The 26,155-nt window shown below is 34.9% G+C and overlaps 1 protein-coding gene across 1 annotated transcript in view; it reads right to left on the minus strand.

Annotated features, from left to right (window-relative positions):
- Positions 1 to 26,155, minus strand: part of LOC138705149 (cytochrome P450 9e2-like) — a 94,687-nt gene that overhangs the window by 15,754 nt on the left and 52,778 nt on the right. The window contains exon 4 of the mRNA XM_069833810.1: positions 25,822 to 26,014. Coding sequence (XP_069689911.1) covers positions 25,822 to 26,014 — 193 coding nt within the window. The remainder of the gene's footprint in view (positions 1 to 25,821; positions 26,015 to 26,155) is intronic.

Here is a 26,155-nt window from a genome sequence, read left to right on the forward strand (position 1 = left end):
TAAACCAAAGGTCCCGGGTTCGATACCCGGCTCCGGAACAATTTTTCCCTCGAAATTATTCAGTATGTAACTTGTTTTTTTCATCAGTCCATAGTGAGTTCATGCAGAAGAACAATCTTTCAACACTAGCATTTGTACCAGGAGTAGACCTATACATAATGAAATTATCACATTTTAAAATTGGAAGCTTTTCATCAACTCTTTTGAACAGATTCGCTCAGATGTCACCTAAATGTTTTTATTTAAGAATTTCCTTCAATTCACTACCTTCTTTGGAATTCAGAACAATTTTCACAATTATGATCTCATGAAACAAGTAAGTCTCAACAATGTTTGATCTGGTAGCAGTTTGCTTCATTGTATGAACTGCTTTAAGAACAATGTAAACATTCAGTGTTATCACTAGTGTTGCCAAATTAGCGAATTCCAATGTCACTGAAAGTGAATGAGATTGATATTTACAATAAAATAGCAGTTGATATTCCTACTTTGTTTTTTCATTCACCAATTTTTAAATGTGGGAGAAAAACATGTCCTGAAGAGCAGACAATGGGACTCGTATTTTACAGGATCTATAGGAACCCTATTCTATGAGCATGTGCTCAATTGAAAAAGACAATACAAAATAAGTACCGGTAGCAAAGAGAGTCGAACAAGCAATATCCGGAGTAAACATGAATATAAAATGCATAATTTATTTTAGTGGGTTATTTTAAGACGCTATATCAACATCTCAGGTTGTTCAGCATCTGAATGAAATGAAGGTGATAATACTGGTGAAATGAGTTGGGGTCCAGCACTGATGGTTACCCAGCATTTGCTCCTATTGGGTGGAGGGAAAACCCGGAAAAAACCTCAACCAGGTAACTTGTCCAGACCAGGATTCGAACCCGGGTCATCTGGTTTTGCAGTCAGACATGCTAACCGTTATGCCACAGGTGTGGGCAAAATACATTATTATAAGACAACTAAATTGATACCAGGTACCAGTAACATTAACTTTGGTAATATTCTAAACTAAATAAACTTTTAATCTCTACAGTAAATTTATTAACATTGTTCAGTTTAAAAATAAGGTGGTAACGAATTAGGGGATATAATTAAAATATATTGTATCTTAAGACTTTTGTATCAGTACCAGATTTTAAAGTGTCACTATGAGTCTGGTGAAATTGTAATCCCTGTAAGAAAAGCATTAAGCATGGTATCTCATTACAAGCACACATTTGAACTTTAACCATGATTTCAAGTAGTACAATTTGTGAAGTTCCAAATAAAATGGTTGAGGAAATATAAAATGGTTAACTACAGAACACTCGAATTATTCTTTATCGGAGATACAAACATGTTAGTGGGTTAGTTGAGGGGATTATTTAAGTGTTATGAGATCATACCTTTCCATCGTAATTTTAAAATTATCTGTCATATTTTATAACATCATGTATTTGGCATAGTTTTCAGTACGAAAACCAATTTCATGGTTGTTCACATGTTTAAGAGTGCTTATAACAAGAATAACATAAATTTTAGAATGTAGGCCGATAGAGTCACAATTTATTTTTACACAGTACCGCAAGATAAACATTGAAATCAGCATCAACCATTAGGTAATCTTCCTTTCATCTCCGTCAACAGTCGACCTGGTTGGCAAGTTGGTATAGTGCTGGTTGCGGGTTCGATCCCGGGCCAGGTTGATGGCATTTAAGTGTGCTTAAATGCGACAGGCTCATGTCAGTAGATTTACTGGAATGTAAAAGAACTCCTGCGGGACAAAATTCCGGCACATCTGGCGACGCTGATATAACCTCTGCAGTTGCGAGCATCGTTAAATAAAACATAAATTTATTTAATTTAAATTTCCGTCAACACCTGCCTACTGTTTTATCAAGAATATTTTTATAGAATGAGAGAATATCCAGGTTTTGTCAGTTGCCATAGTGCAGCAGATGGCATTTCATGCGACAAGCAGCAGCTCACATCATACTTTTGCAGGTGCAGTTCCAGAGGGAGAGTAGACCTACATAGACAAGTAATTGTAACTGGCGATCAGCATGTCTGTTTTCAAACCATTAAACGTAAAGAGTGCAGAAAAACGAATATTTGTAGAAGAATGAGAAGAGAAATTCTTTTGTTATGCACAGGAAGAAAATGTAATATGTTTGTTATTTCGGAATATGTATTATATTCCGAAGTGATATAGTGTTAAAAGTTGTGTAATCAAGATGTATATTTGTTATGTTCTAAACTATTTAAATGGTTTCATATTACTACCATATAGATGCATTATACAAAACTCCATTGTCATATGTACTTTGCCATAATATTCATTCATTCACAGTGTTCTGCTCAAGGGCAGATCTTTCACTGCAAACCCAGCATTCTCCAGTCTTTCCTATTTCCTGCCTTCCTCTTTGTCTCCTCCAGTGGCGTGCATTCTGGGTACGCTAGGTCTGCTGCGCCTACCCAGAAAGACAGGAAGAAATTTATTAAATTTGTATTTAAAAGTAATACTGTTAATTTAAGAAAGTCTGCAGAGTCCTTAACTAATTTTGGCTTGGCATCCTATTTTCATTTCCTTTTGGTTGGTACTGTACGTCGCATTTCAATTATTGTCCGCTGTGTGCTCGCTCTCGCGTCATCTTTCGTCACTGGAGAGTTGGGCAGCTCGGCTTGCTGAGCCTCCCTGGCCCTGCAGTGAGCGTAGTGTTTCCCTTCATAATCAGTACATTAGAACAGCTGGCGCATGCGCCCTGATTTACGTGTCTTGCCCATTGCCGTAGTACGTTAGGCTGGTAGGCGCTAATGAAAGCGCTTTTGGTGATGAAATTACTGTATTATAGTGTTTATTTGAACTTCTATTGGTAAAGTGAGTGTGTTATAGAGTTTATTTAAACAAAGTGAGGTAAAACTAGTGCGATATTGTTGTAATATGGCAGAAGATCACTGTATAATTGAACAGCTTTTTAAAAGGACTTTCGGTTGTAGATCATTGAACGAAAAAGTTGAAATTGTAACTGTGGGGGGAAGACCAGTGCCGGTGCTTCCGAACTTTAAGTTTTTACATAAAGAAAAGAGTAGAGAATATTTACGTTATTTCAATGTGAACCAATATGTGAAAACTAATTAGCTAACAGGATGCAGTCATTATTTTGCTGGCCATGCTTATTAATTTGTAACGATTTTTTTAGTAGGTTATTTTACGACGCTTTATCAACAGCTTAGGTTATTTAGCGTCTGAATGAGATGAAGGTGATAATGCCGGTGAAATGAGTCCGGGGTCCAACACCGAAAGTTACCCAGCATTTGCTCATATTGGGTTGAGGGAAAACCCCGGAAAAAACCTCAACCAGGTAACTTGTCCCGACCGGGAATCGAACCCGGGCCACCTGGTTTCGCGGCTAGACGTGCTAACCGTTAATTTGTAACGAACAAAGTGTATGGAACAAAGAGGGTTATAATAATTTAAATAATCTCAGCAATGCCATTGTCAAACACGAACGATCGCAATGTCATTTGCGTTCGGTTGTTCAGCTTTCTTGTTTTGGAAGCGTTCGTATTGACACCCAACTTGATCAACAATTGAAATCGGATGTGGCACGTCACAATGAAATGGTGAAGAAGAACAGAGAAATAATGAAAAGCCTAATCGACACAACGTGCTTCTTAGCCATGCAAGTACTGCCGTTCAGAGGGCATGGCGAAAGTGAAGTTCACTTAACAAAGGCAACTATATAGAATGTTTACATTTGTTGAGCAGCTACGACACTACTCTTCGAGAACATGTAGAGTCGTCTACAACATTTAAGGGCACATCAACAGAATTCAGAATGACCTGATAGCTGCTATCAGTGGCATGTTGATGGAATCTATTAGGAATGACATTTCCATGGCCCAGCATGTTGCATTATTTTAGATGAAACATCCGATGTAAGCAACAAATCACAACTATCCACCACTCTCAGGTATGTCCATGACCAGACAGCACAAGTTCAAAAAACGTTTATTTCCTTCGTTGATGTGAGTGCAGATAGATCCTGTAATGGTTTATTTAATCATGTAATGGACATAGTGGGATCTTATGATATTAGAGACAAATTAGTTGGTCAAACATATGACGGTGCGGCAGAGATGGCTGGAGAAATAAATGGACTTAAAACCACAGTTCAAGACATTTATCCTAGAGCTCTATTTGTTCATTGTTTCAGTCATGTCCTAAATCTAGTCTTATCTCAGTCAGCTATGAGTATTAAGGAGTGCCGGATCTTTTTTTCAGACATTGAATGGACTAAGTAGCTTCTTCTCCAAGTCTACAAAACGCGCGCATGCTCTTACTGAATATTCCAACAGAATAATTCCAAGAAATGCACCCACAAGATGAAATTTCTCTTCCAGAATAGTCAATATTGTAAAGGAGAACCGTAAATTGCTGGTGGACTTTTTTAAAAATATACTCAACAACTACATGAGAGATACAGATTTGATGCATTATGGAGTGATGTTTGTAATGAAGTCGAATGTGAAGAAGTGCCGCGAAAAAGAAAATGCCTGGAAAATGATGTCATAAAATACAGGAGAATATTTTTTGAAAAAATAGACAATGTGACAAACCATATTACAGATAGGTTTGGAAATCTCCCTCAGTTGGAATTTATTTCATTGCTTGATCCAAACAAATTTCAGTCTTATAAATTAAATTTTCCTAATTCCGCCCTGGATGCGCTGAATGTAAAGCACAGTGCAGTGATACAGTTCGTCTAAAAAATGAATTGACAGTCCTATATTCAATGGAAGAGTTTCGTGGAAAATACCCTCATGAACTGGTGACACATTTAAAATCAAAACAACTCCACACAGAATTTGTCGAATTGTACAAATTGACCCTACTGGTTTTGACCATACCAAGCACATCTGCATCTGCTGAGAGGTCATTTTCTGCCCTTAAGCGGATTAAATCACTTCAAAGATCAATTCAAGGGCAAGAAAGATTAAGCAGTTTAGCCTTGATGTCCATTGAGAAGAAAAATCTGAAAGAAATCTGAAAATCCCCTACATTCCACAGCGATGTCATTGAGGAGTTTTCTAAAAAGGAATGCAGAATGGAGTTCACCTTTAAGTAAATAAGGTATGATTTATTTAATTACCAATTTATTTTATCATTAGTTTCCGGAAGTTTCTGTTTTCTTACCCTCCTTCTGGCTGCTGCTCTGGTTTGATGTCAGAACTCACTAAAATTATATCAAATTATCAATATGTTCGAGATATTGTAAGTTGTATACCTATGTAGCATGCAAACATGAAGAGCCTACCCTAATGCAATAGGTTGCGCACGCCACTGGTATGTATGTATGTATGTATGTATGTAAAGTTACTTATTCAGAATTTAGAAATATTAAACATGGTGTTCCGCAGGGGTCAATTTTAGGTCCATTGTTGTTTCTAGTTTATATTAATGATTTAGCCTTGACCATAAACAATTCATCCCATGTAATTTTATTTGCAGATGATACAAGTGTAATTATTTCAAGCAAACAATACGATCATTTTATAAACACTTCTAATACAGTGCTGAATCTAATGAATGAATGGTTCCATGCAAATAAACTAGCACTTAATGTTGATAAAACCAGTGCAGTCAAATTTAGTACACACAATAGTTCTCAGGTTTCCTACAGTATTCGATTAAATGGAACTCATTTCAAAGAATCTATAAGCACAAAGTTTCTTGGTTTAGAATTGGATTATCACTTGAACTGGAAAACGCATATAGAATGTATTACTCGTAAATTGAGCTCTGCCTGTTATGCATTAAGATCCTTATCTACTATTGGTGATATAAACTTACTTAAAATGTCATACTTTACATATTTTCACTCTGTAATGAAATATGGATTAATATTCTGGGGTAACTTGTCTGAAGCTAAACACGTTTTTGTTTTACAAAAGAAAGCTTCATGTAAAAATATTTTCCGAAACTTAGAAATCTTGACTTTACCTTGTGAATACATTCTTTCCCTAATGATGCTGTATATTAAGAACCAAGATAAATTCAGTACTAATCAAGACATTCATCATTTTAATACAAGACATAAATCAGATCTTCATCTACCCTCTGTTAGTCTAAGCTGTTTTAAAAAAGGAATTCGCTATTCATGTATAACAGTCTTCAATGCACTGCCTAATTATCTTAAAGATTTGAAGAACAACGAGAAAAGGTTCAGAAAAGAATTAACCAAATTTCTACATACTCATACCTTCTACACAATTGATGAATTGTTTATGCTTGTGAATTGAATTATTCTACTTAAATGACATGTACAATTTTATATAGCTCAACTAAAATATGTTTTTATATTGACTTAATCTGTTTACTATGTATTGTATTTTTTGTTTAGCATAACTGATGAATTGTATGTACTGTAAATTGAATAGTATACTGTATAGGTCAACTGATGAATTGTTTAAGCTTATAAATTGAATTAATCTACTTCATATGAATTGTATAGCTTAACGAAAATAAGTTTGTAAATTGAACTAATTTGATTTTATATGTTTGTATAGTTTGACTGATGAATTGTATATGTTCTTAAAATGATTACTAGTCTGTGTAGCTCTACTGATGAATTGTATATAGACCTACTGTAAATTGAATGGTAATATGTATAGCTCAACTGATGAATTGTTTATGATTATAAATTGAATTAATCTACTTGATATTAATTGCACAAATTTGTATAGCTTAATGAAAGTATGCTACTTTGTATTGTATATATTTGTAAAGTTTTGGCCGATGAATTGCATATGCTTTAAATTGAATAGTAATCTATATAGCTCTACTGATAAATTGTTTGTGTTTGTAATTTGAAGTAGTTTGCATGATATGTATTATCAATTTCTGTATATCACAACTGGTTGAATTGTTTATGCCTTAAATTTAATTAAATTGTTTTGTATTATAATATAGCTCAACTTATGAATGATCGTTTGCGTTTGTAAATTTAATAATCTGATTGGCTATGTATTGTATACTTTTAGTAGAGCCATCAATGTAGCTCAGTCGACAGACTCGCTGGGCTGCTGATCCGGAGCTGCGTCCGGGCTTGGGTTGGATCCCCCTTTGGACTTTGGTTTCTTCGGAGGTTTTCCCCAGCCGTGGGACTGAAGCCGGATGGTCTATGGCGAGTCCTTGGCATCAACCCCTTTGATTTGATTACCTGGTTGGGTTTTTCCGAGGTTTCCCCCACCGAAAAGGCAAATGCCGGGTAATATTTTGGCGAATCCTCGGACCTCATCTCATCTCACTACATCTCGCCAAAATGTAAAAAAATGTAAAAAAATTGTACAAAATTGTAAAAATTGTAGAAAATTACTAAATTGTGAAACTATAAAAATTTGTAAAAATTGTAATTGTAATATTGTAAAATGTTGACATGTTCCACATCTTAAAGCTTCATTGCTCATGTAAGATCTATGGAATAAAATAAATGAATGAATGTATGTATGTATCCAATGCCTACCCACTTCACTTTACGTGGGTAAATGATAAGTTCCGCCTCCAATATTCTACCATATTAAATATATAGTTCCAATATAGCGATCCCATAGCTACCGACAATTCATTTTCAATAAAAAAATTCAGAGGATCAGTTTTGATACTGGACAAGCATCCGCAGGCTGTGATGCGTTTTCAAAGAGTGAGACCTAACGTATCCAAGAGCGATATGTACGACCAGAAAGGGAATGAGAAAGTTAAATTGGTTGTCATGGCAACCGAACCATAACTGACTCGTTAGATGTTGCCGATGTTGGCCGTATTTTTTGTGTCAAGTTACAGGTTGTGTTCTCAACATAACACTGGGATTTATTCAGTTTTCTTCACTTGTTTGGAGAGAGATGTGTTGGCATGCGTGCTATTTCAAATTTTGGCATCAGTTCATCAGTTGTAGCGTAATAATTCATGTTAGCACTTGGCATTTCTGTGATTATAATTATTATCGAGTAATGTGTGCGGTTGTTCGTAAGATGAAGTAGCCTATAGCTATTTTGTAAATTACAGTGAATCCAACGGTTGATTTAATGTGTTCGTTAAAGACTACGATAAACGTGGTGTGTTAAAACATTGGAAAACCAACATCCAATACCGGTACCGGGAATTATGCTTTGAAGAAAGTGTATGGTACCGGTAATCAAATGCAAGTTCTAAAACTTTCACTAGAAAATTTAATCCTCGTTGGTATGAGGAACATAAATGACTTTGTGACAGTAGTTATTTCAAAAAGCTTTATTGCTGGTCGTGTTTACTAATCGGCGCCAAAAAAGAAAGGGGGGGGGGCAAATGGAACAAGAGAGCTAATACACTATAAGTATATAGGCTATATATAGGCTAATCACACACACACAGGTGGAGTGGAACTATAATGGCGTGGCAGATTTGAACAATATTGCAAGAGCAATTCACAAACACGATCTTTCTTTAGAGTATTAACGTGGTATGGTACCAGTATTAAGAATTGTGTCGAGTCCAAAGAGCTGGGAGAAGACTCATCAAATTGCAGACGCACTTAAACGCACCAAAAAGCTTACGTCTGCATTTCGACATACAGGTGAGTTTTATTTTAATTGATAAAGTGAAGTAGTTTGAAGTAGGAAACAGTAGCACATTTGTTGTCTGGTGACATACATCCCTCACGTGGGTCTTTCTCGTCCTCCGCGGTGCAATAACTAATTAGTTACTGTATTATTATTATTATTATTATTATTATTATTATTATTATTATTATTAGTTAAATATTTTGCGTAAAATGACTTGTCAAATGTGGAGTGTTGTTTCAAATCGTATTAAATACATCCTCGGTCGAAATTTAGTTTGAAGTGATTTTGCATAGCTGAGGCAGTATTCTTTAAGACCATGATCTCATATCGGAGCAATTCGTAGTCTTTCCCGCATTTTTTCTATGATGAAAATTATGTGTTGGATCAAATCGTATTATGTACAACTCCCATTAGTTAAAATCTTAAATGAACACCGTTGGCGAGCGTAGTGCACCTTCCTGCCATTATTGCGTTTCCTGCTGTTTTAGAACATTTTGAGGAGCTGTTATCACTGTTCATAATTAGTATCTACCATGGATGGTTCAGTGCTTTTTAGTGAGAAATCTGTTGGGAGTAGAAAGAAGATAAAATGTAATAGGACAAAAAGGGAGCTAGACATTGAAAATAGGTGAGTAAAGCCTTTCTAAATATTGGTTAAATGCTAACTGAAAGCAATATGCAACTTAATTTTGATAAATTAATGCAGATATAGTAGGTCAATGGCACAGCGTATTTTAGAAACAAATTGGAAACTAGGCGCGTTAATTGTACCCATTTCCTTTAGATACAGAAACAAAGATCCAGATTTAATGGAATTCACACCTCCCTTTAATCACAAAGAGGGACGGTTTAACTGTGGCAGTATTCCAGTTCATTTCTTGGCAAAAACTAAACGAATAGTGTCCACTATTCCCAATAAAGTGGAACAGGACAGATGGATCTCTCACATGAATAAGGTCACGTCACCAAAATCTCACAGGTCATCTGGAGAGCAAAAACATTGAGTATCCAACGCCCACTGAACGAATATTTCACTTTTATCACTGCCAATGTTGCGCTATAATCGTATATGCAAGTAGGCTATAACAAAAACCTAAACTAACCAAACCTAACCTGTCAAAGAAGCAACAAGTTATACAAAATATATGTAAAATTGGCCTATGTCTCAATAGTGGGCAGGACATAAGTAACATTGACCATTTAGTTTGTAGTTATTGCTTAGGTTTCACTCTCGTTTAATATTTTCCAACTACCATTCCATAGTATTTCATTTACAATAAATTATAACAATACTGTTAGCCTATATTTCCGTCATAAAATTTGGTCTCGATGGATGCGCCGACTAAACGCAATGATTTTTATTACTTACTTACAAATGGCTTTTAAGGAACCCGAAGGTTCATTGCCACCCTCACATAAACCCGCCATCGGTCCCTATCCTGTGCAAGATTAATCCAGTCTCTATCATCATATCCCACCTCCCTCAAATCCATTTTAATATTATCCTCCCATCTACGTCTCGGCCTCCCTAAAGGTCTTTTTCCCTCCGGTCTCCCAACTAACAATCTATATACATTTCTGAATTCGCCCATACGTGCTACATGCCCTGCCCATCTCAAACATCTGGATTTAATGTTCCTAATTATGTCAGGTGAAGAATACAATGCGTGCAGTTCTGCGTTGTGTTATGATTTTTATTATTGTCATAAAGTATATCAGTCAGTAAATTAAATGGAAGAAAATAAAAATTGACATTACATACCTCTATTTCTAGGTCAAGGTTGATGACTACTCGAGACCAGTGTGCGCCAAATTTTTCCAAAAACTATTTGGTCTAGGTCAGTCCAGGCTATGTACAATAGCAAAATCTATTAATAGTGGTAAGGGAATCAGAGAGAGGAGAGGTGGTGACCGAAAGAGAGCACTATTATGTAGCTAAGAAGGGGGCAGTATTGCAATTTATCTCTAAATTAAGAGCAAGGGAATCACATTACAACAGAAATAAAGGTCAAAGACTTTATTTGGCTTCCGACTTAAATATTGCAAAGCTCTTCAAAATATACAATGAAAGTGTAATACCAGACTTAAGAGTAAAAAGATGGTTTTTTCAAATGTTTTTCGGACAGAATTCAATGATGAATGCAGTTATCGTGCACGCATGCTGTTCCAAATAAGAAACTGCGATGATACAGTGAAAAAGACTAGGCTACTGGCCGATTTAGGCGCACATAGGCTTCGTGCCAAAACATTCCATAAAATTATGAGAACAGAACCTAATGAGACAGTCATTTTGTTTCGACTTACAGCAAATGCAACTCTGCATAGGTGAAGCATATTATTCAAGACAATTAGCTTTCTATGCTCTCTGTGTAACTGATAAAGCTTTACAGAAGCCAAATTTCTTTACATGGAATGAAGCACAAGCTGGTCGGGTGGCTATTGAAGTGGCATCTTGTGTCACTACATTTCTCAGTGAATTTAATTTCGACAGTTCCACCCAAATGCATTAGGCTGTTCGCTGATGGATGTGGTGGACAAAATAAGAACATGCATGTTGTACATGCTCTTGGTCTATGGCTTCAAAGAAAAGCCCCTCCTCAGGTTTCTGAAATTCTGTTAGTTTTTCCGGTAAGAAGCCATTCTTTTCTACCAGCTGACAGAGCCTTTGGGGTAGTAGAAAAGGTTCTGCGTAAAAAGAAAGAAATTCTTAATCCTGAGGAGTATAAGACGATATACGAAATAGTAGCGACAGTAAAATCTTTAGGCACAGATTGGCATGCCAGGGATTTCAAGCTCTTCGCTAATCAATTTCATAAGCTCAGTGGCATAAAAGAAATGAAGAGAATAATGCTAAAGAAATGAGAGAAGAATGGGAAAGTGTATATCACTTTCAAAATACATACCAATGTGACGATCCATCTAAATCGTGTGCCCTCTGATGAAACGTGGTATGTTTATGGACCATGTCAAAGTACCTCCGAAAGTCAATACCTTGAGATCAATCAGTGATGCCAAAAAATCTGATTTGCGAAACCTACTCAGTAGTAGATTCGGAGACAATTGGAAAGAGGTTGATTCATTGAAATTGTATGATTTTGTTATTAATACAAATCAGATTACTGAAAATGAAAACAATGAGAATGAAGAATGTGATTGTATGCATGAAGAACCAGGTGTGAGTAGAATTTAAAATGTTAATTAAATTGTGTGTGCAATCTAAGGCAATGATTAATGCATTTTTTCAGTGTTCACGCCACATTTCATAGATTTGTTACAAAGCTTACTTAAATATTGTAATATTGCATTTTAATACAAATCTTTACAACACATTTTTCATAATTTTGTTATAAAACGTACAAAAATATTGTAATATTGTAATACAAGTGTTCACACATTTCTTAATTTTGTTATTAAAACGTACTTAGATATTGTAGTAATTAATACAAGTGTTCACACCATATTTGATAATTTTGTTATAGAGCATAATAAAATGCTGATACACAAGGATTCAAGAATAAAGTATACAGGCTGGGCACAAAGTCCCATTACTCCCTATTATTGTGTGTCATGAGAATAATGGGGAACATACTGATTATTTAGGCACTTAGGTATATATCTTTCAATTTAATTTACACAGTAAACTTTCCGACCAAAATACAAGGGGATTCAGCTACTGCAATAGACAACATATTCATCGGAAAAGAAAAAATAGGTATATCTCAAACAGCCCCAATAATTAATGGTCTTTCGGATCACGATGCTCAACTCCTAAGTATAAATATTAACACATCATCAAAAAAACCAACTAAAGTGAGATTCAGAAATATAAACAGGGAATCATTAAATGATTTTGAAATAAATCTTAAAAATGAAACATGGGAATCAGTATACAGTCAAAGTGATATGAACAGTAAATTCAACGAGTTTCATAAAACATTTCTAAATATTTTTGAATCCAGTTTTCCTGTAAAGTATAAAAATGAAACAATATGTAACAATAGATGGATTACACAAGGTATTAAAATCTCATGCAAAACCAAGAGATCATTATACATACAGAGCAGAAATAGTAATGATACAAACTTAAAACAACACTATAAAAATTATTAAAAAATATTACACAAAGTAATTCAAAAAGCTAAAGAATTACACTATAATACAACAATACAAAACTCTGATAATAAAATTAAAACAACTTGGAACATAATTAAAAAAGAAAGTGGACGATCAAAAAGTAAAGTAACAAACTATACCCTTATATCTAACAATACAAAAACGTCAGACCCAAATGAAATTGCAAACATATTTAACAAATATTTTCTTACAATAACTGATAACCTCAACATCCCCCAAGATAATGTTACTAACAGTTTAGATTCTTTAACACAATATTTTCCGACAAAATTCCCAAATATTCAAATATTTCCAACAAACAAACAAGAAATAATTGCAATTATTAAAAATCTAAAGTCAAAAAACTCTTCAGGGTATGATGAAATAACAAGCAAAATATTAAAAGCGAGTTCACATATTATAGCTGGACCATTAAGTTATTTATGTAACTATTCAATGTTCAATGGTATATTTCCCGAGAGATTAAAATATTCAGTGGTTATTCCTATCTTCAAAAAGGGAGAAACAACGTCTCCAGAAAATTACAGACCTATATCATTTCTACCAGTCTTCTCCAAAACCTTTGAAAAAGTAATGTATAAAAGATTATATCATCATCTAGAAAGATACAACATTTTAGTCCCAGAACAATTTTTGGATTTAGGAAAAATAAAGGTACAGAAAATGCAACATTTAGTTTAACTGACAAAATTCTGGAGGCAGTAAATAAAAAATTACAAGTTGGAGGGATTTTCTGTGATTTATCCAAAGCATTTGACTGTATAAATCATAAAATGCTGCTAGATAAATTAGATTATTATGGAATTAAAGGTGTTGCACACCAATGGTTTCACTCATATCTCATAGATAGGAAACAGAAAGTTGAAATCAATACAACTATGAAATCTACATCGACATGGGGAACTATTAATAATGGAATTCCTCAAGGATCAATATTAGGTCCCCTACTTTTTCTAGTGTTTATAAATGATCTTGCCCCCCTTATAAAAGATGTAGGTCATCCCATATTATTTGCATATGACACAAGTATAGTAATTACAGCCAATAACTCCAACACATTCCAATCTTCAACAGAGGAAATTCTCTTCAAAATATGTGACAGGTTCTCAGTCAATAAATTAGTATTAAATTGTAACAAAACTAACATAATTCAATTTAAATCCTGTCTAAATTCAACGTCGCAAATTTCTAGCGCAATAATTAACAATAGATCCCTATTAGAAACAACAACAGCCAAATTTCTTGGCTTAAAAATCGATAATGTGTTAAATTGGAAAAATCATATTAAAGAAATTACCCCCAAACTAAATTCAGCTTGTTTTGCTATTAGATCTATGCAAAAGATAGTAAATATCAATACCTTGAAAACAATATACTTTGCATACTTCCACTCGGTAATGAGTTTTGGAATAATATTCTGGGGAAATTCCACAGATAATAACAATATATTTCTATTACAAAAAAGAGTAATTAGAATAATAGTAGGTGCCAAATCTAGGGAATCGTGTAGGACTATTTTCAAAAAACTACAAATAATGCCCATGGCTTGTCAGTATATCTTTTCATTAATAGTCTTCCTCGTATGTAATCGTGAAAACTTTGTAACTAATTCAACAGTTCATAGCATAAATGTACGTCAAAAAAATGACTTTCATACTCCATCGGCAAGTCTATCGTGCTATCAAAAAGGAGTGCGTTATATGGCAGTAAACATTTTTAATAGCCTCCCTATCGATATAAAAAATGAAACTCAAAACATAAAATTATTTAGGGCCAAATTAAAGAAGTACTTAATTTCTCACGCCTTCTATTCTGTAGGTGAATTCATGACATTCAATAACACTTCATGAAATTGATACTAAAACTATGTGTTGTACTAGTAGACTATATTGTAAATCTCGTCTGTATATATATTTCATCTAGACTGTGACTATAAATTAATATTTTATAATAGTATTAACTTTTTTGACTTGTTCCATATTCTAGCTGTAAGCATGTATGAATACCATGGAATGTTAATAAATACAATACAATACAATACAATACAATACAGTTAGTGTACAGTGGTTAGTTTGTTTGTACGTTGAATTATGACCGGAATTAAATCAATAGTGTGCATATTTGAGGTATTTAAGATATTTAAGGGAATAATGGGACTTTGTTCCCACCCTGTAGATGCCATAATTATTAAAAATTTATATTCAATGTGAGTTAGAGATCGACCCACATGGCCGCACGATCTAAAATATGCCTCTTTAGGCAACTCTGTTCGAAGGGTTGCAGGTACAAACTCGCCGTTCTTTATCATTAATTTCCAGCAGAAAGCAATAAAACCTATTGATGTATCATTCTATCTAGTATGCTGCAGTAAAAATCACAGAAAAACTGTCTAATGACAGGGCACAATTCAACATGGTTTATAGATGCAAATCGTATTATGCGACAAAATCGTTTCAAAACATATTAAATACAATGTGTCTGTGCAGAATGTATTAAGTGCAAACTTCAATTGACAATATGTTGCATTAGATTAAACAATCAGTGCCAGTGTTTATTACATTTGGTGTCATTTCACAATGCCTAAAAGGTGACATTAAGATATATAAAATTTTTCCATTATCTTGGCCGTGAAACGTTTTTCACTTTTCCTGTAAAATTTGTTTTTCTGCATTTAATACGATTTGAAACGACACTCCACAAATGATCTGTTCAGAGTAGCGTCTGGGTACTGGTACAACGTTTTGTTTTATCCTAGTTGAGAGTATGACTACCAGATAAAAAAAATCGTGATTATTTTAGAGAGGAGAGCCAAGGGCATGAGTTTGTAGATATTGGAAGTCTGTAGAAAATATTCTTTGGCTGGTTAATCTTTGGTACCGGTAGCATCACTATTAAAGAGAGACAGCTGGATAGAAGGAAGAGACAATATGACCGATCACTTTGTTGCTTCTGACGATTTTCAATTAGCCTAAATTAGATGTCCCGTTACATAAACTATGAATCTTGAAATTACTGTTTGCTTACTTCTGTTTAATTTCATGTGATAGAGTTTTCCTTATTTGGTTTGTTATTTATTTTATAACAGCTGTTTAGATGCAACGTTCTACTTCTTAGAGAGAGTAGTCTTTACTGTTTAGCAAGCCTCTGAATAGGCTATGTTAATTCTCTGTCATTTTCATCGTTTAATTTCCATACTTTTTTCGGCAGATCATCCGCTAATTTATTTTCAAACATTTTTCGATGTGTAATATTGTACATTGGAAGTATTTATAAATTTGGAAGTTTGGTTACTTAAATAAGTGCCGAATTGAGAATTGGCTGTCTGTTAAAAGTCATTTTAATCCACATTTATTGTTTCAAGAGAACTATCGCTGAATATTACTTATGTCCAACCACTATAGGAACTTGATAAAATGCCTTGGATTTATAGTGTTGATTAATAGAAATTGATGTTATCACTGGGAGAGCTGTAAGCCCACCCAACCAGCCCTAAATACATACCTTATATACGCTAATCGTCGTGCGTGAATGATGAATACGGCCATATTTCGTTAATGTAACAGTGGGTTTCAGTGTTGCCAACATAGTAATAATACTACACACCTAATCAAACCTAACCTAACCCCTCTCATAATACTACACACCTAATCTAACCTAACCTAACCTGTCACATAATATTACGTCTCTAGAAACATTCCTCACATTTAGAATAATTTCGTTTGCATGTGTTGCCGGCCCTGCAGCTGATGTCGGTAGCCATCTAGTGGAAGTGGACCGTAATTCCATGAAGAAAATATGGCGACTTTCATAATAATTACATTTAATTCGTTGAGTCTATGTCTTGTGATATATTAAATATGTTAATGTAGTAATATATATATATATATATATATATATATATATATATATATATATACACCGTGTTCCGCTTATAAGTATAATAAAAGAAATAGTTATAATTTCATAACAATGCATGCAAATGGGTTAAGATTGGTACCATTGTAAAGAGGAAATTGGGAAGTTTTAATCCATTGTTGTTACTTATTTTTAGAAGACTCACGCATGCGCAGATCATTAAATAAGAGAATTCGTATCGTATCTTTAGTCAGTCAGCATGTGGACGCCACAGCAGAAAGCCTTTTGTGTGCTGTCATTAGCAGAACATAGATCCATAATTCGTGTACAGCGCTTGTTTCGCCGTCAGTACAATCTTAGACCGAGGGAAGCTGTACCGACGTACGTCTCAATAATGAAATGGGATAGGCAGCTCAGAGAAACAGGAAGTTTGTTGTCTAATGCAGGTAAACATTCCAAGCGTAAAGTGTCTGACGAAAATGTCGAACGCATTCGCGAGGCATTTCAGAGAAGCCCGCGGAAATCCATTCGACAGGCTAGTGTGCAGTTGAACATCCCACCAACAACAGTGCATACAGTGCTCCATAAAAGATTGCGTTTGCGAGCGTACAAGCTGCAACTTCATCAGATGATTACGCCGAATGATAAACTGGAACGAAAACGCTTTGCAGAAACAATGTTGGATAAAGTGGACGATGACGACACATTTCTAACTCGAGTCTGTTTCTCAGATGAGGCAACCTTCCACGTCAGTGGAAAAGTAAACCGACACAATTGTCGCATCTGGGGGTCGGAAAATCCAAGTGTCGTAATTGAACACCAACGGGATTCCCCTAAATGGAATGTTTGGTGTGGGATCATGCGTGACAGAATCATTGGTCCCTATTTCTTTGCTGAAAAGACAGTCACTGCAAACACGTACCTGGATATGTTGCAACTGTATGCTGTGCCACAACTCCCAGATGGAGCAATTTTCCAGCAAGATGGGGCTCCACCACACTTTGCCAACATGGTTCGCACATTCTTAGACGAACAATTCCCTGCAAGATGGATCGGAAGAGGATCACCGTACATCACATGGCCTGCCAGATCACCAGATCTAACACCACCTGATTTTTTCCTGTGGGGGTTTGTTAAGGACCAGGTCTACAGGACGCCAGTACGTGATTTGGCAGACTTACAAGAAAGAATTTATGCTGCTGTCAACAATGTTACACCACAGATGCTTCATAACACTTGGGTCGAGGTTGAATACCGGTTGGATATTTCCCGTGCCACCAATGGAAGCCATGTTGAGGTTTATGGAACATAGGGTAACAAAAATTCCCAGTTTTCATTCTTTGTAGCAGTTGGTTTCAACTATATACTTGTATTAATTCAGAAGTTATAGCTATTTCTTTTGTTATACTTATAAGCAGAACACTCTATATATATATATATACCTATATAAGAATTGAAATGTGTTGTGGTTGTGATAAAAGTATTGAAAATTAGTTTATAGCACCACATTGGCAGTGATAAAAGTGTGCAATATTCGTTCAGTGGCTGGTGGTTACTCTATATTGACCGAACTATCTAGTGTCATTAATTTTGATTTAACATTTGAACTTTTGATCTGGATTGCACATGACCTGTAGCATAAAATCACAAGATAAGAACGCTATTAGTCTAGTTCATTTTAATCATATGTAGGTGAAGTTGAAGTATTTCATTTGGAGATGTCCCTTGCACTGCAAATTTTGTGACCTGGAACTACAACTGGGCTACAATGGAAAATGTCCTGTATTCTTATATATTGCATATTGTATTTGTTCATTTTTATGTCCAACTCTCCAATATAGTAAGAAAAAAGTTACTGGTATATTTGCAGTAGACCTATACAATATCAATAGCAGCCTGTATATCTACCATTTGTTACCTCATGTAGCACGTATGGGCGAATCCAGAAATGCATATAGAGTGTTAGTTGGGAGGCCGGAAGGAAAATAACCTTGGGGGAGGCCGAGACGTAGATGGGAGGATAATATATAAATGGATTTTTGAGAGAGGTGGGATATGATGGTAGAGACTGGATTGATCTTGCTCAGGATAGGGACCGATGACGGGCTTATGTGAGGGCGGCAATGAATCTTCGGGTTTCTTAAAAGCCATTTGTAAGTGAGTAAGTGACCTGCATCTAATTTATTTATCATGTTCTGGATTGCTTAAAACGTGGCATCACTAGGCATATTGATTACTCATTAAAATAATGTTTTGTAAATAATTAACTGGCATTCTTCTAGAATTTTAGTTAACGTTTGATATAACATGCATTCCATAAGTGTGTACAGGTATGTGACTCTTGGTAGAATATAAATCTAAATATGTATTGTCCGCGAAACTTATCTGGGCAGCTGAAAGAGAGGGGTGCGGGGAGCAGAGAAGTAGCTTCTAGCTGTAGCGAGGCAGGAAGGGGAGGACAGTCTACGAGACAGGTAAAATACATTTGCTTGCTTGCTGCTAAAGATACCTAGGCAAGAATAAAGAAGTGTATACAGTATTTGTGGACTTAGAAAAGGCGTTTCACGGAGTGGATTGAAATAAACTGATGGGGGATCCTAAAGAAAATTGGCGTGGGTTGGAAACAGAAGAGGCTGTTCAGTAACCTTTGTATGAAACAAGTCAAAGTCAGGATATGAGAAGAAATGTCAGAAGGACGTGAAATAGAGAGTACAAGGATGTCCTTTATCACCTACCCTGTTCAACATCTACTTGGAGAATTTAGTGAAGAACTGTTTTCAGAACATGGGAGGAACGATAGTAGGAGGAGGAAGAATAAATTGTGTAAGATTAGCTGATAATATGGCGTTGTTAGCGTTAGCAGAAGAGGAGACGATACTAAAGGATATGCTACTGGAGCTAAATGACAGATGTGAGCAGTATGGAATGAAGATAAATGCCAACAATGTTAATGTTAATGTTATGTTTTATTTAACGACGCTCGCAACTGTCGAGATTATATCAGCTGGTGTGCCGGAATTTTGTCCCGCAGGAGTTCTTTTACATGCCAGTAAATCTACTGACATGAGCCTATCGCATTTAAGCACACTTAAATGCCATCGACCTGGCCTGGATCGAACTCGCAACCTCGGGCATAGAAGGCCAGCGCTATACCAACTCCGCCAACCAGGCCGACTAAATGGCACTAAGACGAACATCATGGTCATAGGAAGAAAAATAAAGAAGGTAAACTTGCGAATTTTAAATGAAGCAGTAGAGCAAGTGGACAGCTTCAGGTACTTGGGAAGTGTAGTATAAGCAGTAACATGAGCTGCTGCCGGGAAATCAAAAGGAGAATAGCAATGGTAAAGGAAGCTTTTAATAGAAAAGAAGCATCTTCTGCGGAACTCTAAAAAAATAACTAAGAAAGTGCTTTGTGTGGAGTGTAGCATTGTATGGGGGCAGAAACATGGTCATTACGACGAAGTGAAGGGAAACGAGTAGAAGCATTTGAAATGTGGATATGGAGAAGGATGATGTGTGAAGCAGACAGAGTGAAAAATGAAGCTTTGTTGGAAAGAGTGGATGAAGAAAGAATGATGCTGAAACTGATTAGAAAGAGGAAAAAGGATTGGCTGGGTCACTGATTCAGAAGAAACTGCCTTCTGAAAGATGCACTGGAGAAGAGTTCGGGGCAAAGAAGATATCAGATGATAGACGACATTAAGATTTATGGATCTATGAGGAGACAAACAGGAAGACAGAAAATAGGAAAGACTGGAGGATGCTGGGTTTACAGTGAAACACCTGCCCTTGGACAGAACACTATGAATGGATGTACACAGACGAAGAAGAATGCGATTTATTTATATTTTTTGTGGAACCATACACCTTAACCTACCATATCCAATGGAAAGCGCTGAAAATAAATAACGAACAATCTTTTTGTAACTGTACGTACAACTGAACCATCGACGGTCAGGTAGCTAGCAGATAGTTACGGGGCAGCGAGAGAGCACTAGGGGACCCAGCTGCCTAGATAAGTTGCGCGAACAGTAACATCATTCACATTGTTTTTCAGAATATAAACAATGTCAATTAAAATACGAAAAGCACCATTAGATAGTCTCTGTGAGTGATACAATTAATCTAAAGTATTATTTTATTATCTTCAAAATAATGCTCATAAACAAAACTGATGCCTGATTTTTAGTGATGGACATGACAGCTGAGACAAGCAAACAAGAATCTAATTTAAAATATCTAAGAAATGCGTACCATAAAGTGAGGTGAATCTGATAAAAAATTTCCGTTTTTTTGTAGATATATACCATATAAAATTGTTAACAGCATAACGTCAATTTGAATTTAGTTTAATTGAAACTTGAGGGTAATATGTCCATAATTTAATTTAGTTTTCAGTTATAATTTAATATAATTTAAAAAAGTTAATTGTTGATTGGTTTCACCTCACAAGTTGGGGTGAATCCGATCACATATTTATTTTCCTATTCTATCGGATTAAGACTGCCAATGGGTGAAACCGATCACTATTTTGTGTTTTAAAAATATATATAAGTAAAATACCGGTACATCGAATTTTAGTACAGTTCAATTTTTAATCTCGTACAATATGTATTAGAAATGTATGAAAGTGTCCCCTCATTGATTCACTTAACATATATTCTGTATAAAATCTCTCAAATACACAATTCACATCACATGTATAATTCATACCTTAAACCAGCTCCAGTGATATAAATTTTCAAATGGTGTTACTTACTACTCAATATCATGATCATTAATGTTGTTGAAAACATAATATATTATATATCACTCCTTGCATGCTCTGGCACAACTGAGTCCTGAGAGATTGCAGATTCTCCGTCGTCAGCACTGTCATCATCACTTCCAATAGTGTCTCTTACTACACTTCGTTTGCTTGGAGTTAGTGGTAAGCGTTTTGCTTGATGAGTTGTTATATTTGTTGATTCATCAAAACGAGCCTTTTTCAGTTGCATTTCAAATGATGGTGTCCAAGATCCTTCTCCTGAATTATTGTCACCTGTGTCTTCTTCTTCTTCTTCTTCTTCTTCTTCTTCTTCTTCTTCTTCAGAAATCTGGACAATGATTTTATTGGGACAGAAGGGAATAATTATTACTGCCTTCCTGAATCCAGACAAAGCATTAGATTGGGAATTCATGCCCATGTTTTGAAAGGCTCCCTTTGTTGTATACCACATGATCCGATTCACCTCACAAAATTGTAATATCGTGTTTAGTGAAATGTAGCATCAAAATTAAGTTATGCACATGCAAATTAAAATTAGTACATAAGAACATTCTTAGAAAGTGAAAATATCATACCAATTTGACAACAATGATAAGTTGCAACAGGAGAAGTTATGTCAAGCTCTACCTTTTTCCACAAACGCTGCGCGATTATTGTTATAGTGAAATGCGCACACTCATCATTATTGAAAAATGTGCAAATGATCGGATTCACCCCATGTGATTGGATTCATCCCATTTTACTGTACCGGTACGTGTTTTCAGATTTTTTAGAGATTTTATGAAGACATGTTCTTCAATAAATTAGGCTCCAATCAGGTGATTCCTTAGTAATCATGAAAATAACTATGGGCAATCCAGCAATCCAAAATTTACTTGGTGTAAACAAAGAGAAACTGCACTAAGTTGATGGTGAAAAATAAAAAAAATACAAATCTAAAAAAAAAAAATTTTTTTGTTTTTTGTTCTTTGTGAAATTCTAATACTTTGTCAAGAAACTGAAGTTGTTTATAACAGTAATTTTCCAATTTCAAAATTTTACCCACAGGCTCATTTACTCATCTTGATAAGCGAAATGAGTCTATAATTATTCATGTTGTCATTATCTTCTGATTGATGGATTAAAATGACTTTTGTATTCCTTAAATTATTTGAAAAATACTTTAAGATAAACATAGATTAAATATTAAGATTAAGAAAAATAAAATATACAAAGCAGGAGCACCTTTTGATGTCATTTGGATTTTTCATGATTAGGCCTATGTAAATATGTATGAGCTTCATCATTCTCAGAAAACCCGTAGCCTACTAAGAAAAAGAAAAGTCAAGATGTCCCTTCACTGCACTGTGGTTTGACAGGAAAATTCTGTAATAAAGACACATGCTGAGTCCAGAGAAACACTGCATTCCAACCACTTATACTTGCTATAGCATACCATCTTTTCGAAAGACTCTTTTCTCCTATTTTACTATGTGCGAAACAAATTTTAGATTGATAAGGGCCTGCCATTTTTGATTTTCTAATGAAAGTTTTAAGTTAATTACATGTACTTTATATATAGAACTTAAATCCATTGTACTTATCTGCCATATTTTTTTTTAGTTGGTTATTTTACGGCATTTTATCGACTGCTATAACTGAGTGAGATAAAGGTGATAGCTAGCGACTGGGTGAGATGAAGGTGATAATGCAAGCGAGATGAGTCCAGGATCCAGCATTTGCTCTTCCTTGGTTGAGGGAAAACCTCGGAAAAAACCTCAACCATGTAACTTGTTCCAACCAGGATTTGATCCTGGGCCCAGTGGTCGCACACTCAAATGCAATGTTAGTGGTCGCGTGGATCACAATTATGATCCATATTTGAAATTAATATTTTTAGATGTAATTTTATTTTTTAACTTTGATTAATTATTAATTATTACATATTAGCAGAGTATAACTGCATTCATTTTTCATTATTCACATAACAATAAAATTCTTTCTCCAAATACTTACTGTAATAAATGCTGTTAAAACATAAATTTAGAGGCTAAGGAAGTTTCCAAGGAGCACAATCGTGATCCAAGAATGCACCAACTTAATTATGCGCCAAAAAATATTTGTTTAACACTTGTCAATTACAGCAACAAGAAATGTACAAAGTAAAGGTACCCAGATGACAGATGCGATAAGTGCTGATATCTCGGATCACCAATCAGAAATAAGTACTGGATCACTATTGTGATCCACGCAACTACTGGAGGGTTAATAATTAGTAATTATTGACAATTGTGATGGCAGTGGCTGAATCACCAAGATCTGGTCCTGATGAGGCCGAGAGCGCTTCTGAAAATGAATTAATGTTTTGCCTGTGATAAAACATATTATACAGTAGTCCATCTTGAATCTTGCGTACACTACTTTTAACACTTAAATATAAATGATTGAATAAATGGCATACTTACTAGTGTTAATTATATAAGCATGTGTGGCTTACAGTTGTTCTGGTGTATACTGTACACCATCATCAGAACCTACTAGATCTCGGTGTCATCTCGACATCGCTGCCTGTTGTAGGGGTGCATTTGTGGGTTGAAAAGTGGAGTCAAATAGTGTGTGTGTTCTGTAATTGACCTGACCTGTGTGTTCAGAATTTGATTAGGGTGTGTTTTAGTGTGTCTGTATATTTCATATTGTTCTAGTGTGTTGAGTTTTTGGTTTTTGGGTTGTATGTGTAGGATTTGCATGTTTGTATTTATGTTATTGTATGTATGATTAGCATTAGTTATATGTTCGGCATACATAGATGTATTGTGTCCTCTGGTTATTGCTTTAATGTGTTCTTTGTAGTGTGTTTGGAATGATATAGTATTATTATCATGTTTAGAGGGGAAAAGCCGAGCTTGTCAGAAAAAAAAAAAAAACAAAAAAAAAAACATGAACTATACCGATTCAGTCCAGAGTTAACCTTCTTGCATAACCGAATGTTGATTAAGAAGAAAAAAACAGTTTATTTACGGAATATTTTTGTTCGAGTTTGGTAAATTTTCTAGGCATTTCTTACAATCTACGTATTCTGAGGAGTTCATAGGTTCATTAGGTGGTGCCCAGGGATCCTCCCCCCACCCCCCGTAGCTCCGACTATGTTTTAATATGTTCATGTACATATTCATTTCATTCATTCAGTGTTCTGTCCACGGGCAGGTATTTCACTGCAAACCCAGCTTTCTCCAATCTTTCCAATTTTCTGCCTTCCTCTTTGTCTCCTCATATGATCCATATATCTTAATGTCGTTCTATCATCTGATATCTTCTTCTGCACCAAACCCTTCTCCCATTCACCATTCCTTCCAGTGCATCCTTCAGTAGACAGTTTCTTCTCAACCAATTCCTTTTCCTCTTCCTGATCAGTTTCGGAATCATTCTTTCTTCACCCACTCTTTCCAACACAGCTTCATTTCGTATTCTGTCTGTCCACTTCACACATTACTTTATTCGCCATATCTACATTTCAAATGCTTCTATTCGTTTCTCTTCACGTTCTCGTAAATCCATGTTTCTGTCCCCATACAATGTCACACTGATTGCGCTACATTTTTTTTTTTTTTTTTCCTATACAGTGATTGGGTTTTAATTTTCCATTATTTCTTCTTTCATTATTATTCTGTCATTTTAGTTTCAGTTTGATGACATTTTATTAAAATTTCTTCTTTTCTTACTGTGTTCCTTCTTTTCACAAATAATAATTTCTTAATCTTTTTCTCTACTGCTTTTGAAAATTCAGTAATTTTAACACAAGGACTAATAACAGTTTTTTTTTAGAAAAAATCTAATATGTCGTATTTCAGTAAGTACATTGCGGTATAATAACAAGTAGATAATAAATACTCGTACAAGTTACTGAATGTATTAAGTTTTAGGTGATTTTTCAGATTCAATGTGACGTTAACTTGAATTGTATAAACGCCCACAACAATGTTAAGATTTTAATTCGAGGAAAGATAAGAGGCTGTGAACTTAAGGTTTATTTCACCAATAAGATACCAACTTACTTCTCTGAACTTCAGGCGATAACTTTATCCACTGACACATAAAAACTGACAATTTGGATTTTTTTTTTTTTTTTTTTTTGTAAATTTACTGTAAGCAGTTCTCTTGATGTGAAGGTACAAAATGTAATATTTCATATAACCTATAAAATTTCACTCACAGATTCAAGTTAGTGTGCAATTGCCTAACACAGAGAATAAGGTAAATTCATTGACATGATACCTGTGCTATATAGCAACCGTGAATGCATATTTGTCATTGATACTTTAGTGTATGTGTACGTATATTTATGCATTTTAGCATTTAATTTATTTTTTGCATACGGATCTGGGCTGTAATATTAATATTGAAAAGGATTTGTATCAAGTTTTGATGAAAATATTTCTAATATTGGAGGATTCAATTAACTCTAAATGTAAAGTAGGTACTCCTCTTGATCTTACTCATTTTTTTGTCAGTCTGCAGTGCAGAGGTCTCCGTTGGTTCGTCCCGAAGGTCGTTGTCTCGCACTTGCATCAGCAGATGAATCATATCTGGTCGAACTATTCCTTCCTTTTCTCGAACCTTAATCGAATTCCTTACCAGTGATCGGAAGAAATCGGAAACCTTCTTTGGTATCATCCTCAGACCAAGAGCCTGCACATAAAGGCACTTATAATAATAATAATAATAATAATATTAATAATAATAATAATAATAATAATAATAATAATAATAATAATAATAATAATAATCTATATATTTCTGAAATGAATTTATTTCACAACTATTCTGCGT

The sequence above is a fragment of the Periplaneta americana genome, chromosome 8 (assembly GCF_040183065.1).
Source record: "Periplaneta americana isolate PAMFEO1 chromosome 8, P.americana_PAMFEO1_priV1, whole genome shotgun sequence".
Classification (NCBI taxonomy): domain Eukaryota; kingdom Metazoa; phylum Arthropoda; class Insecta; order Blattodea; family Blattidae; genus Periplaneta; species Periplaneta americana.